This window comes from Betta splendens, chromosome 13 (genome assembly GCF_900634795.4).
Source record: "Betta splendens chromosome 13, fBetSpl5.4, whole genome shotgun sequence".
Taxonomy (NCBI): domain Eukaryota; kingdom Metazoa; phylum Chordata; class Actinopteri; order Anabantiformes; family Osphronemidae; genus Betta; species Betta splendens.
Genome location: NC_040893.2, coordinates 5,191,480 through 5,209,794, shown reverse-complemented (window position 1 = coordinate 5,209,794; position 18,315 = coordinate 5,191,480). Strand labels below are relative to the sequence as shown.

At 43.5% G+C, this 18,315-nt stretch overlaps 2 protein-coding genes and 1 long non-coding RNA gene across 4 annotated transcripts; 1 reads left to right on the top strand and 2 right to left on the bottom strand.

Annotated features, from left to right (window-relative positions):
* The first annotated feature begins 313 nt into the window (after window positions 1-313).
* Window positions 314-2,364, top strand: LOC121202673 (uncharacterized). The gene is made up of 2 exons (XR_005898497.1): window positions 314-1,175; window positions 2,145-2,364. It is a non-coding gene; the product is annotated as an uncharacterized LOC121202673 (long non-coding RNA).
* socs9 (suppressor of cytokine signaling 9) lies at window positions 2,141-5,141 on the bottom strand. 2 transcript variants are annotated; one of them, XM_029171115.3, is made up of 2 exons: window positions 4,990-5,141; window positions 2,141-4,178 (listed from the first exon to the last, which is right to left on the bottom strand). In XM_029171115.3, the coding sequence occupies exon 2, from the start codon at window positions 4,056-4,058 to the stop codon at window positions 2,391-2,393; it is 1,668 nt and encodes a 555-aa protein (XP_029026948.1). In that variant the 5' UTR covers window positions 4,059-4,178; window positions 4,990-5,141; the 3' UTR covers window positions 2,141-2,390. The 2 variants fall into 2 exon arrangements, with proteins under 2 accessions (XP_029026948.1, XP_029026949.1); XM_029171116.3 differs by lacking the exon at window positions 4,990-5,141 and adding an exon at window positions 4,706-4,894.
* Window positions 5,142-5,246: 105 nt separating this feature from the next.
* Window positions 5,247-16,495, bottom strand: LOC114867933 (protein Smaug homolog 2). Its single transcript, XM_029171114.3, has 13 exons — window positions 16,140-16,495; window positions 14,543-15,054; window positions 13,950-14,420; window positions 13,558-13,800; window positions 13,320-13,429; window positions 12,913-12,999; window positions 12,418-12,685; window positions 12,158-12,243; window positions 11,831-11,946; window positions 11,411-11,609; window positions 10,632-10,758; window positions 9,045-9,128; window positions 5,247-8,068 (listed from the first exon to the last, which is right to left on the bottom strand). Exons 2-13 carry the CDS (start codon window positions 14,736-14,738, stop codon window positions 8,040-8,042), a joined length of 2,016 nt encoding a protein of 671 aa, XP_029026947.1. The 5' UTR covers window positions 14,739-15,054; window positions 16,140-16,495; the 3' UTR covers window positions 5,247-8,039.
* Between the last annotated feature and the right edge of the window lie 1,820 nt (window positions 16,496-18,315).

Genomic DNA, 18,315 nt, shown 5'->3' with positions numbered 1-18,315 from the left:
TTTCCTGGTTTGCATCGATCACAATTCTGGAGGAATTTGGGCTCATTCTACTTCACATGGCTCCACTTAGATGCTTGTTTTGCACATCTCACTTTGCATTTTATTAAGGTTATTCCAAAAACCTTGACTTTTTTTAATTAAGTATGTAGATTTACACCCGTGCTTCAAATCCTCATCTTGCATGACCTCATTTTGATAAAGCCTGCATGACCTTCATGGTAGACCTGTATCTGCGTATTATACATATGATATGATACGTATGTATCTGTGAGAGCAATCATAAGTGGGCAGAGCAAATTCCCTCTGGGATTAATAAAGCTTTTTGAATCTTGAATTACATTTCATGTTTGTGACATTTTCCCAGAAAAATGTTTTATCAGATACTTTACTTTTGTGTATCAACTTTGTTACTTGTACTCCACGATAGACAAAAGTGCTGCAATTTTATTAAGAAACAACATTATTTTTTTGTGCATATTATTATTAAAATCATCAAGTGGGAAGATATGTCTTTATTTTTTGTTTTATATTTTATGCATCTATATTTTTAATTCCTCTTTACCATTTGCTTTCTTAATTACTTCAGTAAGATTTAAAACATACTTCTGATAGTGATGAAGTGGTACTTTGTGAGGGGTATTTTTGCGTACTTGCATTTATACGTAAACACTAAATACGTAAACTACTGCTATACTTAGTCTGTCTTACTGTTACTTTTCAATTCACGGTTTAATTTATTACAGCCTCATTTGACCCTTCGCTTCAAACCTATTTGAAACTATGACTGGTAAAAGGTGGAGGCGGAACTCAAGCATCACTTAGTCTTTAAATCTGAATCACAACACTAAACTAATGTGAGAATATATTGCCTTTACTATGTGAAGACCAGTCTCCTCCTTAGGCGCAGGCAGCATATGCACATCTCTTATAGTCAGCCTAGGGCCCATTTGGGAAATAATGATTAATACTGCAAACGTGCTGGATTTCTACACATCAATAGAACAACAACAACAAAAAAAAAAAATCAGTCAGTATGTGTTCAACCTTCTCAGCACGTGACTGATGAACAACTCTATTATAATCATCTCAAATCACACTAGGATACTTTCCCCCAGTGTCAGATAATGAAGCTGATTTAGTCACACTATGCCGAGGTAGTTCTTAGAACACCGAAGGTGGACTGGGGGCGGGCCCCACTCTGGGCGCGGGGGCATCTTCTGGCGGGCTCCCTACGGACCGTGGGTCCTCGGGCTCTACTCTTTCAGGCCGACCCTCCCGCCGGGGGGAGTGTTTGCCCCTGGTTCTCATGGGGCGGACAGCGTTGACCCCCGGTGGCCCACTCTGGCCTCGGGTGCTGTCTCTGTGGCTGCTGCAGCTCTGCCTGGGGGGCTCTGCCTGGGGGGCTCTGTGTGGGCGGCTTGGGTCGCAACACCTGCCCTCCTGGAACTGAAGGTGTGTGTGCTCCCTGGCTGCTAGGATTCCTTCCTCTGCTTGCTGGATGGGCGTAGTGGCGGAGCCCCTCACATCACCCTGGCTTCCACAAGTGGCATTGTTCATGCACCAACGTCTGCCTCACCCTTTGGGTGAATAATGTTAAGCTACAGCCTTACTAACCTTGTAGTGGGACACTTTCCAAATCCAACTGTAAGTATTATTGATACTTATCACTACCAACATGAATAATGTGTGAATATGGAATTTGTGGTGTTGTATGTCATGACTTTTATTAAGTAGTATGGGATATGTATAATAATGCACATATGTATGTATATTGTATGTATTCGTTTGTATTAGTATGTGCACATACCTTAGCACTATTATTGGTATTAGTATTAATCTCCAAGGTAAACCACAGCACAAAAATTGTTTAGTTATGAATGTGTTAGCCTAAGGTACATCCATGCTTCTTATTTATTTTATTTATTTTATTTTTTTTTTTTTTTGCTCCGATTGTTTACTTAACAGATTTGCTTGGTTTCAGCAGCTGGTTGCACCCCTTACCCCCCCCCCCCCCCCACCCTCCCGCATACACACCCTAAAGCAGAAACCTAACCTGTCCACCAACACAGCAACATCACACACATTTTAGAAAAAAAAGAGAAAAAAAAAAAAAAAAAAAAAAAAAAAAAAAAAGAACACCGAAGGTCAAAACAGGTTTAATCTGAGCGCAGAACTTGGGAGTGTGGAAGATCAGTAGGGTTACATATTGTATCAGTGTAATTTAATAGGATTGTTAAGACAGGTACAGCAGGAATAAAAATAAATAAGTACAGTGTGGGTTAATACGGCGTAAAGAACACAAGTTCTTCAGTTCAGAGGACTCCTGCAATAAAAATGAATTTAGTATGTTTTTTTTTTTTTAAATCAATATTCTTTTGCTTTGCTGTTCTTCATTCCCACCAAGTATCCATTCGCCGTACACGTACTCGCTGCTTGTAGTGGTATTCTTTCAGATGCTTTTTCAATGCATTTGGGATTGGAAGCATGTTAATGCCATCGTAGGTGGTGCAGCTGCTTATGACCGCTCGGCAGATGTGCTGCAGGCTGAAGGGTTGCGTGCGGTGTATTGGATTGGAGAGCAGCGGCTCGAAAAACATGCAGGAGTTGGGGTCCTTGTAATGCTCAAGCAACCCGGTGACTGTGGGCGCGTGGAAGACGCTGGGGTCGTGCACGTCGAAGCTGAAGTTGTGGTTCCACTGTTCGATGCGCGCATGGAGCGAGCGGCCGTAGCGGCGGAAGCTGACGGAGAAGAGGTAGTCCTCCTGGGCGGAGTCACGCAGGAGGAAGGTCCCTTCTGGCTTCCCCTCCAGCAGCGTCTCTGCCTCGTAGCGGTCCATGACGCCCCAGTAACACGGGAGGGTCGTAATCTGCAGCAGGTCCGGAACCAAACAGTGGATGTAATCAATCTGCGTGTGAATGCGGTAGCCGTCGTGAGATTTGTGATGTTCAGTCTGAGGAAGAATGGTTGCGGCGGGCGTGTTGGTCACTGTAACCTCTGGATCAACCAAAGGGTCGGAGATTGTATCACAAGTATGGACGGAGGCCGACGCAGAGGCCGCCACCTCATCCAGAGTGTCCAGACAACTCTGAAGCAAGAGCTGGTGCTGTTGCTGCCTCTGCAAAAGAAGCTGCTGCTGTTGCTGCTGCTGCTGTTGCTGCTGCTGCTGCTGTTGTTGTTGTTGAACAGAAGCTCTGTCAGTCCCAGTTAATTCATTCATACCATGGGCCAGTTTAGGGCCATGTTTGTAGAGGGGGTTAATTTGGGCTGTCACCTCAAATGTATGAATCTCTGCATTGGGTGGTGGCTCGACACCTTGCTCAATGCTGATGCGCCTGCGCTCTCGCAATCTGTCATCGACGTCCTCTACGACTGTGGCCATGCCCAATGTTGGGGGGCTGCACACCACTGCACAGTCGAGCACGGGAGGCTGGGTAATGGGGGCCGTGTGCTGCTTAATGAGATACCACTTTTGAGCGAGATCGGATCCTGCAGGGAAAGGGCAGTCATCCAACATCAACTCGCTGAGATGGATCTTTCGCCTTGAGGCGGCACAGGCCGTTGATGAAAGAGCCTGTGGAGGTGAAGGTGGTGCTGCCGCACTGTGTGTCTTTATTGGAAAACACTGCCCCATTGCATCTTGGATTTTCTGCCGAAGAGTGCGACTGCTGCTCATTCCTCTGCCATCAAATTCGCCTGGCGCAGATAAGTCGCTGACTGAGCCACCTGCTGCCAGTCCGGGCTTGGTCATTAGCATTTCCTGTCCCAGCAACGAAGCACTGATCTCCAAATCCTGCAACCTCCAGCTCTCCTTCAGGGGAGAAGTAGTGGATTTGTCTCTGGCCTCTAGGTCACTTAACAGCTCACCGTATTCAAAGCCATCGCTGGCAGGCCGCTCGGCTGCTGGTTCGTGGGAAGCGAGGCCTTTTTTCTTGGCTTTTCCACCTTTCCGGCCACCACCCGCGTCTCGTCTCTCCTCTGATCGGCTCTGCCTCACCTTGGGACGAGCCCCCCTCTCGCGATCCTTCCCCCGACCTTCTGACTCTTTTGGCAATGACATAATTGACGGCAGTTGTCAAAAAATAACTTGGCGCTGAGTAGGAAAATTCCCATCCACATCCTTGGTATGACACTAATATGTGCCCATTATGGTCCCACAGAATGCAACCGGAATGTAAATCTGCAAAGCAAAATGAGAAACAAGACATATGTGCATTAGTATATAGAGATAGAGGGTTGAATGTTAGGACGTTTTTAAGCGTTAATAATTTGCTATAGCGTTGCCGTCCTTCACTTTTATAAACAAACTGTAAACACTGCTCATGTTTACTATAAACCTGGCTCTACCGTTGCAAACATCCAGTTGTTATTCAGTTTAATCATTTAGTAATATCAAAATCTTTAAAAAGAACAACGCTAAGAACATCTATTCACATTTTACAAACGTATGATCGCCGTATATGAAGATAGCTATTACAACAAGTAGGGCTGCAGAAAGTCTTCCAGCGGGTATAACTTTAGATGATATGAATCGTTATAGAACTACAGTTTTCTTCACTTTAACTCAGTTATGTCCAGCTAAAGTCCTCTCAATTTTGTTATCTTGACGGGATCATGGACGCACGACGAACGGGATCGGACTCTTCTCTTGTCATACGAAAGATAAGGGAGCCGAAGGGCGATTTAAAATCCTTGAACTTTTCTCACTTCGTCTTTAGTGACTTGGGCTCAAACTCCGACAAGAAGAATTTCTTAAACCAAACCGGCATCTCAATTATACAATTAAAGCTAAACCGGCGACATTATAAGTCTTAGCTGGCTACTAAAGTAAGCAGATGTTCACGGTCGGCAGGCTAAGTTAGCAGAGCAGCTAACTGCTAGTTATGTGCTAACTTGGGCGACACCAAAATTCAGTGTAGGAGGAAAGGTTACGTTGCACTTAACGCAACTTCTGTCAAACTTTAGCAAGAAAACACACACGGTGAACATACCTAAGCAGTTTTTATCAAGTTTCCGGATGAAATCGCCCGTCTTTGGTCTCCCATAAACTAATGACGTTAACAAAAAGATAGCTAGCTTACTTTAGCTTTATAAATAAACTGCTGCAACCCGGAAGTATAACGTAATTGGCGTAATTCTCTTCTGTGACGTCGCAGCGCGCCGGGTGCCTGGAACGTCAGAGTGAAAGCAACACACGGTGAACGTTTCCCACGAGAGTTGCGAAAGCAAATACACATAAACCACAAGGTAGGTTGCAAAAGAACTGAACTTCTTTATTTGGACTGTCAATGATCCGACGTACTGCAGACCATTCACACATATGAGTGACAGTAAAAAAGTAGAGTGTAAGCACGGGATGCAAAAGGTTCATAAAATGTTAGAAAAGATCCAGGGACTCATCAGAATTAAATATGGATCGTAAAAGACAAATATAAGAAATGTAGCCTACAGCTGGCTGCATTGACTCAATAACTAAGCCTGGCAGGGACAATAACATGATCTAAGGACCACTTGGTAGATGTCTCCAAATGACACAGGCTTGGTACCTCCTAGTGGATGCCTGGTATGAGAGAACACACCAAGCTGAACCTATGAAGCGCATCTCCCCCAGCTCATTTCATGCATCACTGGAATGTAAACATGGAGTAAACATATTCCTTGGCCTATTATTAGTGTTCCGTTTACTCCTAATCACACCATTCGCGGCTCAGATAAGCATTGTCATCCCCTGCTGCATCTCGACTGTGCACAGACACTCGCAGCGACGAGCCGCATTGTACCTCTGTGTCTCTGCACTAACATGTGGGGCGTCTTCAGAGGCTACAAAAAGGATCATCTGAGCCATCTGTAACATGACACGATTGAGATACAGTAAAGAGTGTGGTTGAAAGCAAGGTCGCCAACATAAAAGTTGAGTCAATTGCTGACTCGCTTAAATTCTTTGTGGGCATGAGTATGATGCTTTTAGTGAATCAGATCTATCCAAGAGCCTGCTCTGAAGAAATCCAGGACTATAATACCACTCAGGACCGTTAACCAACTGAAAATGCTGGAGCTGTGCATTGCAGGCAGCACACACAGGAGCTAAAATGCCAGGGAGGCCAACTTCTATAACCACCACATGGTCGGCTCACACCGCTATCACTTTATCTACTGAGACTCATATGGAGTCCATGGATCAGTGGGTAGAAGGCTTGCAGGCTCCACCCAGCCAGCTCATGTTTGAGAAGGCTTCAGTTCTTTAATGTTGGATACTCATGACATGATTTGGGGTGTTATCCCAGAGAGATGTAAACTGTGACATTTAGGCAATATAAACAACATTAGTTGCAAAGTTCCTCCTGTCTACTCGCTGGCAAGTGAGCACCAGCAACCATGTCCTCTATCTACAACAGTGCTGTATTAGTGTGGCAAAACATGCGATTATAGAAAATAAGGATAAGTTATCATTATCAAGGGAGAGTAAAAAAAAAAAAAACTACAATTGGAAAAGATATCTGTAAATAACCATCTTTACTAGACATACGTCCTATGGCTCTGCTGAAATAAAATGTGAATGGTTATCCCTGCCTCATGATGCAACCAAAAGTGATCTAAAGGTTAAGACCATATTACACATACATGCACCTCCATTCTGCCACATTCAAAGGCAGAGGCTCACAGAAAAGACAGTTTTTTTTGATTCAACACTGATACCACATGATAATGTTTGGGTTTTGACTGAAACACACGGGAGACACAAACAGAAAATATGGACAACGTCAAGCACCTTGAAAAAGTATGATTCATCAAATCATCACATTGGCCGTTTGAGGAAGAGGGCACCGAGACGGCAAGGCGCTGCGCACCAGCACATTTATTACGAGATCAGGTTTCATTTTTCCACAGCCAATCATAAAAGGGGGCCACAGGGTTGAGATGGGTTTCATTTAGTTTTCTCACCCAGCATTAGAGTGTAAATTGAACACACTCTACCCTCCTCACTTTTATCAATTCAATATCCAATCACCTCACAGTACAAACCTCACCAGCCCTTATTCATCCCTCTGGCTTTTCCTCGGCACAAAATGAGATTCATCATCATTTACGTAGTCGGGCATAAAATAACAGAGACAAATTGCAGCTGGCATAAATTCTTGAAACTGCTTTTCTTCTTAAAAAGAATTATATCATCCTGTTGCATGTCACTACAAATATTCCTTGCAAATGATCAATCACACAACCCCTCTCTTTGGCTTTGTAGACGTTCAGAGGAGGACAGTTATTTCTACTAGGACTTCATGTTTAAGTCGAACAACCAAGACAAAGGCTATGCTCGGGACTTGGGTTACAGGTTTGGTTCTTCCATTTCCTGTCTTCGCCACAAAAGGTTTTCCTGAGAGGAGAGAGAAGAACCAAGGGAAGGGATTTCCTTGCAGGAAAAAAGAAGCTTTTGACTAGCATCGCATTGCGAGTTGTTTGGATCTGACCGGTGTCTGTTCGTCGACGTCTGCCTACGAGTGGAATCTCAGTGAGCATAGCTGTGGGCCAATTACAGTTCAGTGCCTAATATCAAAGATACCATAATAAAAGTGCCATAATTCTGGCCGACATTTCTGCATCTACATATCATGTGGTGAAGGGGAGGCTGAGGGTGTCAGTGTGTTCTAGGTAGAAAGCCCTGCTCCAAGGAGGGGTAGAGTAACTCAGAGGGCACAACCCCTTTAAGACAGCACCAATCCACCTGTGTTTTTTTCTCAGACCACGGCAAACTGAGCCTCCACATCATGTCACAGTCCTGCAGGTGACATGGAACGGTCTGCACACTTAACCTCTTTGTTTCTCTGTCCTGCAATATAATAATCATCTGTATTCCATTTTTAATAAACTTAGTCGTATATAATAAAGTACAAAAATATTAGAGAACATATACACAGTTTTTTTGTCATTTTGTAGTGAGTGCTTTGCCTGTTTTTGTTTTTTTTAAGCGTATGTATATCTTTGTGCTGGGTGATGAGGAACTGAACACGCCTCAACTGAAGTGTTTCTTCCTTTCTTCTTTTCATATTGTTGATGTCCGGTCTGTTCCATCTGAGGAAGACATTAAAGACATTTATGAGGATAACATATACTGCACCATTTATTTATCTTTGAACGATTACCTCCCTGTTTCTTTCCTCCAGTGAGTTCTAGCCTCTTTCCCCCTTTTTCATGCCAGGAAAAGCTAAGTATACCTTCTTTAGGGCCCATACCTTCTTACCTTTGCCACATAAGCCATTGTAAAGGGAAGAGACATAATGATTTTCCAAAATCCAAAATTTAGTTTAGACCCAGATTTTTGAGCCATGGAATAGTTAATTAATTGCTTTCTGTTGTTTTTGCTAATTGGGTTATTGGGGGTTTTCCTAAATGCAGTGGACCAGACATGCAGCTGACAGACAGCGCCACTCGTCCTTCTGAACAGACACACAGCCATTCTGTTAATGTAGGCTGTCCTCTTATGACAAGAAAGAGCTGATTTCTGATACAATTTGTTTGTATTTGGGAGATTTCGTATTCTGAGCTATGTTACATGCTCTGCATCATTATTATTAAAGATCCTACCAATAACTTCCTTCAAAATTTGTATTTGTTAATCACATTTATGTATGTAATCAACAGTGAAAAGAACATTTATCAAAGTGAATAGTGTAGATAATAAAAACATCAAAACAGAACACACACACACATAATACCGTCCAGAAAAATAACTAAACTAGGCTGAACCCACTGTCACATTACCTTTAGCCTCTATTCAGACACAGCAAAAGGCAATAATAACCTTCACCTGTCTCAAACAAAAGGGAGACAATACTTTAGTTTCTCCACTACTCAAACTCAGAACATTCATGGAACCCATATTTCTGTCCAGACCTTTTGTGACCCTTAAAACTCTAGACCTGTCATCTCTGCACAGGTTAGTAAGTTATTTTATACTTTTCGCTCCCTTGCTCTCTAGATGCATTGTAGCTACACGCTGTGAGAGATTTGCCAGCCTATTTAGTATCAGGCTGCTCAGGACACTTACCCCCTAAGGCATGCTCTGTCATACTGAGGCACAGTGACTCCAGCGTGGGGTTGATCTCCAGGTCAGCACCTGGAACTTGGCATTCTGAGAGAATGAATATAAACAGCCCACAGGTAAAAGAATGAGGGTTTATACTATTGGATTCTATGCAGCCAATTATAATCTCACTCTACATTTACAAAAACAGTCTTATCTACTGTAAAAAGGTTGTGTTTAAACACCATTTAAATATAAATAAATAATATAAAATAATTCTAGTCCAATAATATCTAAAAGTAATGCAACTGAAGTAATTTTTCAGTAGGTTGACAGCATACACTAAGCATATTTCTTGTTTGATTAACATTGTCCTCACAAATGTTCAATCAACGTTTGATATTTTAGTTTGGTAATAATAGTGACAACATTACAAATTTCTTTTCCAAAACAGAACTATTTCAATATGGCTTGATCTTCTAACACAACCTGTGAACTTGTCTACATATAAATAAATAAAGTCATCTGAGTGAGATTTAGTAGCACATCTCCAACCTCTGGCTCTGAGATACTGAGAGATCCTCAACGTCATAGACTAATCTATGTTACCACTGTAAGAAGTCATAAAGGCAGCTAAATGTACAATCTACAAGTCACAATAAATTGCAAAAGTGTGCCATGGTCTACATGTCTTGTACTGTCATGTCACATCTAATAAATGAAGCATAGCAGATATAGACCATCGCGCCAGAGAAAGGCCTGTTGGAGAAAGACACCACTGCTTTACTGCCCCGTCCGCTGTCACTGTGATAACTACAGCAGATCTGGACAAACTGACAGTTCACAGATTCTGATTGTACATGGTAGACCTAGCAATTTAAGTCAAAAATTGTCCATTTTTGTGCAGGCTGTTAGAATTGATCTGGGGAACTAATCCATTGTATTGTGGCCCAAGTTCTTTTTTTCTGAACTACAACACGTTATAACCTCAGTATGTGTTTATAGTGTTTCTGAAGTAAACTGCAGTATGAAGTGGTCACAATCTCTTTCAGACATGGACTTTAACAATGTGAGGTTGGCCTGTTTAACGGACGCATTATTGGCTTTCCCACAAAACCCCGTTATGCATAACTTCACCCTGATTCAATTAAACACAACAAAGCCATTACAAATGAATTTGCAGTGCTTGTATATGGCACCTGGCACACTGAACCAAAAGGTTATATATGCTGTACGAGGTGACAGACTGTTTACTGCAACACGCTGTTAAGCTGTCTTGTTATTTTGTCCTTGGCACAGAGGGAGAGCGGCTCTTTATGCTGGCATCTGACCAAATGGCCTTTTTTTAAAAACAAATGTTGTGTAGCTTATGTACCTCATTAAACTCCCTAACAGAATCAGATTTGCCACTTCAAAATAAAGTTTCCTCCCTAAACTATTTCCAGTTTAGCTTGACAAAATGGATAAACAACTTGCAGGTTAACCCATGCTGTAAATTGTAAATGTGAGATTAAAGGAAGCAAGGCAGGAAATATTACAGTATACCAAAATGGAAATGAGGGCAGCAATGAACTGATAAGGAGTGAGAAGAAGCTCTGCCTAATACTATACCTTGTTGCTGGAACATGAGCATGGTTTGCGGGGATGTGTGGACAGGGAGTGAGTGAGTCCGCTGCACCGAGCTGCGACTCTGACTTGGCATGCTGTTACTGCCCCCAGGGTTGGCAAACCACAGGTTCTACAGAGAAAAACATAAGTACCCATCACACAAATGCCATTCATTCTGGGAGGCCGACACGGTTGGCTTATCTTTCAGCTAACTCATTAAGCAAAAACTCTTCAGGCTATGATAACGAATCAATTTCTGTCAAAATAAGATGCCTGAGCCCTTGTACTGTCTCGTGTGTACTGATTAAACTGCTAATGCCTCTTTTTTTCTACTTGGTGTCCTTTTAAAACAAGACTTTGCTATATGATCCTGTGAACCTCCTTCAACTATAAAGAACAGTGATACTAAAGAAAAATACTACATAAATTGAAATAATTATAATATCATATAAAGAAAAAATAAAAAATAAATGACGATTTATTTATAGCGGTTGCCACATCACAGCTAGAAGCCCCCTAGTTTGAATCTAGGCTGGAAAAATTTTTTCTTATCATAGTTGTCTAATTTCTCTCACTTCACTAACCCTAACCAGTTTAGATTAGAATTAATGCAGTTACATACCATAAGCATAGTATGGCACCTTTCACCTAAGGGCAACTGGGATCAGAACGAGCAACACTTAGCAACATAAGCAGCAGAGAAGATCAATACTCTTCCAAAATAAACTTGTGTTCAGCTTTTTTTGTTGTTCAAACGTCCATCCCCTAACAGCAATACTAACCTGTCTACCCTGGCCTGCCAGTGCAGGATTGGTGAGTGTGTGGCGTGGAGATGCTCCCCCAATCCCACCAGGACTCAGAAGGTTGATGCGCCCAGCTGGTAGTCCACGAGGTGTCATCTGGAACTGCCTTTGGCCCCGCCGCCCTACACCTCCGCTCACAGAGCCTGCTGTGGGGAGGGAGTTGGACCCATATGTCCAGCTGGAAAAAAAGAAAACATGCACCATGCATCAGAAATAATTAGTGTTAAAAGAAGTCCATATTATGTGTTATACAATTCGGGGACTAAAAATTAGAAAGGAAGAGAAACAGAAAATCAGAATAATAGGCAGTGCAGTGACAGGATGACGTTCAGCTAGTGTGACACCTATGCTGCTAAAAAGAGGCAGATCAAAGGTAAAAGAGGGCAATCAGAGTTTTACCCTTTCTGACGGTACACAGGCATGTCCAGCATAGCTTTCCGAGGGAATAGACGGAGCAGTTTAAGGACCTGCTGCTTCCAGGAGACCAGTCTTTTCTTGTGAGTTTCCGTGAAAGCCTGAAAGAGCGAGAACGCGACAGCCGAGGGAGAAGCGCAGCAGATTTTCAAAGAGCATTAGTAGTTTGTCCTCACGGAGATGCCTTTTGAATTTATAATTAGAAAAACTGAGTGATTTTCTATTCATTCACAAATGTTTGTCCAGATTATATCAGTAATACGTAATGCTGTAAAATATCATTAAGTCCAAACATCATGTGCAGGATCTTACCTCATGTGTCAGACACTTCTCAATGAGCTGAAGGTAACAGCTAATATTCTCTTCATCTGGCCTGGACACGAGCAGCTGAGTGCACACTGAAACAAAAAGAACGACGTTTGGATATATTTCAATACCAACTTCCAACTACCAACTTTTATTTTGGGTCCCATCTGCTTTGTGTATTTGGATATAGACTGTGTATTAAATATCTGTGTTTTGCACACTGTTTACTGGAGTCTGTTAGTTTACTTCATCCACGTCATTATTACCTTTGCCCATGACACGGGTAAACTGTCCAGCAATGTCGCCGTCTGAGATAGGTGTGGCTGAAGAGTCTCCATCACAAGGGGGTGGGTTGTGGGACTGGAAACCCTCTGTGGCTGACTCTTTATCTGCTTTCGTGTTTTCCGAAGGAGAGGGGGGGGCGTCCGAGGCAGGCTGCGCTGTACTTAGTGGGCTGTAGACTTTTATGGGCGTAATGATGATCTGTTGGAGCTCCTGAAGGGCGTTACGAAGGTTTCCTCCTTCCAAAATATCCTGACAAAACACATATGCAGATTTGAAATTTAAATTTAAGCCAACATTTGGTGCCCAGTCAGTGTCTTTAGAAGACAAGACACTGACCGGTTCTGCTCTGTGTTCAAGAGGAAAACCAGGATTTACTACTTGAACTAAATTGTAAGGTTATAACCAATAACCACACTTAAGTGCAAGATAAAACACAGCTGCTTCACGAGAAAAACAAGCCATCCCATTTGAATTACCTTTTCTAAAGACTTGAGCACACACTGCCTCTCTCGCAGTTTCTGGATACTCAAGGCAATTTTGTGCCGTGCTCCTTTCGTGACATTCTAAAAAGGATAGACAGAAAATAACAAGAAGGCAGGAGAATGAGACAAGTTGGTACTTGTGGGAACACTGGGCCATTTAGACAGTTACTAAATAACAAACCTAATCACCATCTGTTTCATTAAAGCCAAGGGGCAGAGTCAAAATCGCACCATTTGTATGTGTGACTGGCTCTATATAACTGTAGGGTGCGTTGCTTAATTTCATGCCTCATTGAGAGTTGATGTATCCTCAGGTTTAAGGACAGTAATGTTCACAATTGATAAGGAGGGTGGAATAATCAAAGCCCGGCCCCAGTGTAGGTAAAAAGAGGGTGAAAAACCTGCGTCTCCAGGTGCTGCTCAGTGAGAATCATCATCTCCTCGTAGGTCATCTGGGAGAAAAGCGATGCATATTTATGAAGGCGGAGACTCTTCAACCAGGCAGGAACATCTAGAACAAACCCACAAGAAGGGACAAATAAGATTATGCTATATTCAGCTTACATTTCTGTAGTCGACATTCAATTCTTCCCTATCAGAGCCAAATACCACAAACTCATTTAAGTGATGCACTCTGACCTTTCATGCCACTACCATCCTCTTGAAAAGTGTTGCGATTAGAGCCCTGTTCTTCTGTTTGCTCACTGCCTGATGAAGCTACACTGCTCTGAGGGGAAAGAGGAGCGTGGTCAGTTGGAATCAAGTTCTGACGGCCCCCTGCATCATCCTGGCAAACCCACTCAGAGCCACAAGCCTGGGGACTGGAAGGAATAACGGACATGGACTTCTTCAGAGGACTTGGCTGCATCTGCCCAATCAGACCTGGAAGAAAACATGCAAATAAGACAAACAAACTAAAACTGTTATAATTACGAAAAAAAATTACATGTATGTTTTATAGGTAGTAATTAAACTGTAGAAATTGTGCCCCAACAATAGTTTATAAATCAATGGTGACTGAGAAATATTACCAGTATTATTGCTGTTGATAGGAGAGGACATTCTGCCTGGGAAAGGCATGTGTCCGTTCTGGTCTGCTGGAGACGTGTTTGATGAGGGGGACTTGTCATGCCAGGCATGACCAGGGTCCAGGGACTCAGCAGAGCTGGGCCATTCATCTGAGGCCTGGCGTGGGTGATAGGGGCTGGATGGGCCCCGGGGTGCGTAGCCGCTGGATAGATGCTCCTCGAGGTGATTCAGCCACATGGCCAGAGAGGTGCGGTCATCCAGTGTGGTAGCAGGGTGTATAAGAGCATAGGACAGCAGCTGTCTGCTCTCTTCCACGAACAGACTACTCTCAATAGTGTGACTCAATACCTTTTGCAGCAGCTTCATGTATTCACACTTGGCCTCGCTATTGCGTGGTTGCAGTAGCGGCAGATGGGACAGCAGCAAGGACACCACTTTCTCCTTTGGCTCCTGATGCCACTGGCTGACAATTGCTAATGATAAAGAGCAAATGGTCAATTTCACTAGTGATCAATCCTTTTTACAGATTCAGTAGACAGACACAGTTAATAACAGCCAATTAATTACAATTAACTCTGATGAAGCTCTTCGTTACCTGCATTGTTGGCCTCAGCTTCAAGGATGTGAATCTCTGTGCAGTCAGCCAGCCAGTGTTCAAGGCAGATGTGTAAGAACCGTGCCTGGGTGCGGGACACCCTCTTCAGGAGGGACAATAGTGCCACCGTCTGTTCGCACTCATTCCAGCCTTTGAACCAATCTGTAAGGACACCAACCTGGTCTCGGAACATCATGGCTTATCTCCTTGATAAGGAGACCAAGAATGTATGAATGACTAGGAATCTACTAGAAAGGCAGTTCTCTATGAGACAGAATCAGTTCCACCCCGCACAGCAGGGTCGTATCTGCAAGTCCCGGGCTCCCCTCAGACTGCACCGAGGGGCCCTCACATTGTTCAAATGCAGTCCAATCTGCAGACAGGTGTGCTGCCTGGATTACTGGGATGCTGTCCTATGATTTGATGATGACTGTTTGTGCCAAGTTGTAGATGGTAACAGGAAAAGCTTTCTTCCTTCACTCTGGCATGTTCAGGATCACATCATTCACGCCCTAGCAAAGTAACACACAGGGAAGAGAAAAAGCTATGAGTTCAGCTTCAAAATTTTAACCAAGCTAATACTACACCTTTTAAAAATGTGAATAAATCTGACATCTAATCTGACATCTAATTAGACAGATGAGTGACATGACACATATCAGACTATGCCCCTCAAGTGCTTAATTTTCTTAATGCTTGCCTAAATAAATTTCTCCATCAAGGAGTTAAACTGTTGTTCATGTGTCTTATTGATAAATGGAATAACTGCAGCAACATTAAAGGATCTTCAGTCTATTACTATAAAAAAGGAAAGCCTTAAGGATGACAACGACAACTTGAAGATTCTTATCTTTTTCATACTTATAAAGCTCTAGTGCCCAATAAAATGTGACGCCATATCAAGGCAAGGTAATTTAGGCATGTGCTATTGGGTGAGCGTGCAATAATAAATTTCACTTAAGTTTATGGTGCTCTCATTACCTTATTATGATAACGGTGCAAGATAATAACAAAAGAGCCAAACACAGCGCGAAGACGGGTCAGTAACGCTACTGAAGGTAATTAACACGTCAAGCTAATACAAGCTTCACCAAACATGTGAATTGACAACTGCTGACTACAAAGCACCGTTTATCGGCCACATAATAACTGCATGCGTAACGTTACATGTCAAAAACGACGAAGTGCCAACACTGCAAGTGGTAGTAATACTTTTAACATTGTGAACTGTTGTTTGGATTAAAGATTAATCCCCGTGTGTCTAACGTGCTCCGTTCAGCAGACTGTTGCTGTGATCATCCATGCGAGGTTTATTCATTTGAAATAGGCTAACATTACAGCCGGCAGCTTAGCAAAGGATAGCGATTAGCCAGAGTTAGCTCGGTCGGCCTAACTTAGTGCAGAGGGATTGGGTTTTGTATTGTTTTGCGTTGACGCTGTTGCTGCCCCATTTCTCCGTTTCGTAGTTCTGTCTTCGCGGTAGCAACAGGGGTGTCAAAATACAGTTTCAATCGACAACAGATTGTAGACATACACCTAGGTAAAGTTATGAAAGTGTCGTTTTGCAATAAACGGACTCAAGAGGTTAGTTGTTTACCTTTGTCATTTGTCACTGGTTAGCGAGCTAGGCTAAAATGCTAACGCATAGCTAGCTCGACGGGTTGGGTAGGGACAGCTAACGTTAAGCGCTAGCGTCTTAGCTAGCAAGTTTTGCTAACAGATGCAATAACGTTAGCTTAGCTGAAAGAAGCGCAGATTTCGATCCCAGAGGTGGTATTCCACAAGAGTATTCCTTTACAGCGGCGGGCCCCCCGCGGATCCACACATAGCGTGTTACATAGGTACGTACAAATGTTTATTGCAATACACGAAAATAAAGAGTGTACGCCTGGAGAAGGCTACTTCGATTTTGAGTTGACGTAAGACGTGAGCACAGCGCCGTACGTCTGGACGGTACGTAATGTTTGTTCCGCCCATAGTCATTAAAAAGGTTCCGACCCTGAAAGCAAACATGTTTCGTTTGTGTCAAACGATATATATATATATATATATATATATATATATATATATATATATATATATATATATATATATATATATATATATATACAACATCAACAGAACTCTAAGGGCCTTCATTGCAAACTCGATGAGGTTGTGGAGAACCACCCTTGAAGCCAATGGGAAGCCACTTGCCCAAGTATCCATCAAACGTGGCATATACCAAGGAGATGCACTGTCCCCACTGCTGTTCTGCATAGGTCTGAACCCCCTCAGCCAAATAATAAACAAGACTGGCTATGGATACCGACTCCGGAACGGGGCCACTATAAGTCACCTCCTCTACATGGATGACATCAAGCTGTACGCCAAGAGTGAGCGAGACATCGACTCGCTGATCCACACCACCAGGATCTACAGCTCGGACATCGGGATGTCATTCGGACTCGAGAAATGTGGGAGGATGGTGACAAAGAGAGGCAAGGTAATCCACACAGAAGGGGTCTCACTCCCAGAAGGAAGAATAGCAGACATTGAGGACAATTACAAGTACCTTGGAATACCACAGGCAAACGGCAACCTTGAACAGGCAACAAGGAATGCGGCAACAGCCAAATACCTCCAAAGAGTAAGGCAAGTCCTAAGAAGCCAGCTCAATGGCAAGAACAAATCCCGGGCAATAAACAGCTACGCTCTGCCAGTGATCAGATACCCTGCGGGAATAATAAGGTGGCCAAAGGAAGAGATACAGACCACAGATGTTAAGACACGAAAGCTTCTCACCATGCATGGAGGGTTCCACCCCAAATCCAGCACCCTGAGACTGTACGCTAGCCGCAAGGAAGGAGGCCGAGGACTAGTGAGCGTGAGAGCCACTATCCAGGATGAAACATCCAAGATCCATAAGTACATCAAGGATAAGGCCCCGACAGATGACGTGCTGAGTGAATGTCTCAGACAGTGGAGAACGGAGGATGAGATGCTGGAAGAGGGACCATCATGGGAGGACAAGCCCTTACACGGGATGTACCACCGGAACATAACTGAAGTGGCTGATCTCAACAAATCCTACCAATGGCTTGAAAGGGCTGGGCTGAAGGACAGCACAGAGGCACTCATCCTGGCCGCACAGGAGCAGGCCCTGAGCACCAGAGCCATAGAGGCCCAGATCTACCACACCAGACAAGACCCAAGGTGTAGACTGTGCAAAGAGGCCCCAGAGACGGTCCAGCACATAACTGCAGGGTGTAAGATGCTGGCAGGCAAAGCATACATGGAACGCCATAACCAAGTGGCTGGCATAGTATACAGGAACATCTGCGCGGAGTATGGACTGGAAACCCCAAGGTCAAAGTGGGAAACACCTCCCAAGGTGGTAGAGAATGAGCGAGCCAAGATCCTGTGGGACTTCCAGATCCAGACTGACAGAATGGTAATGGCGAACCAACCAGACATTGTGGTGGTGGATAAAGAGCAGAGGAAAGCCGTAGTGGTGGATGTGGCAATACCAAGCGGTGGCAACATCAGGAAAAAGGAACATGAGAAACTAGAGAAATACCAAGGGCTCAGAGAAGAACTGGAGAAGGCTTGGAAGGTGAAGGCCACAGTGGTGCCTGTGGTGATCGGAGCACTAGGGGCTGTGACCCCCAAACTGGAGGAGTGGCTACGACAGATCCCTGGAAAAACATCCGAAATCTCAGTCCAGAAAAGTGCAGTCCTAGGAACAGCAAGGATACTGCGCAGAACCCTCAAGCTCCCTGGCCTCTGGTAGA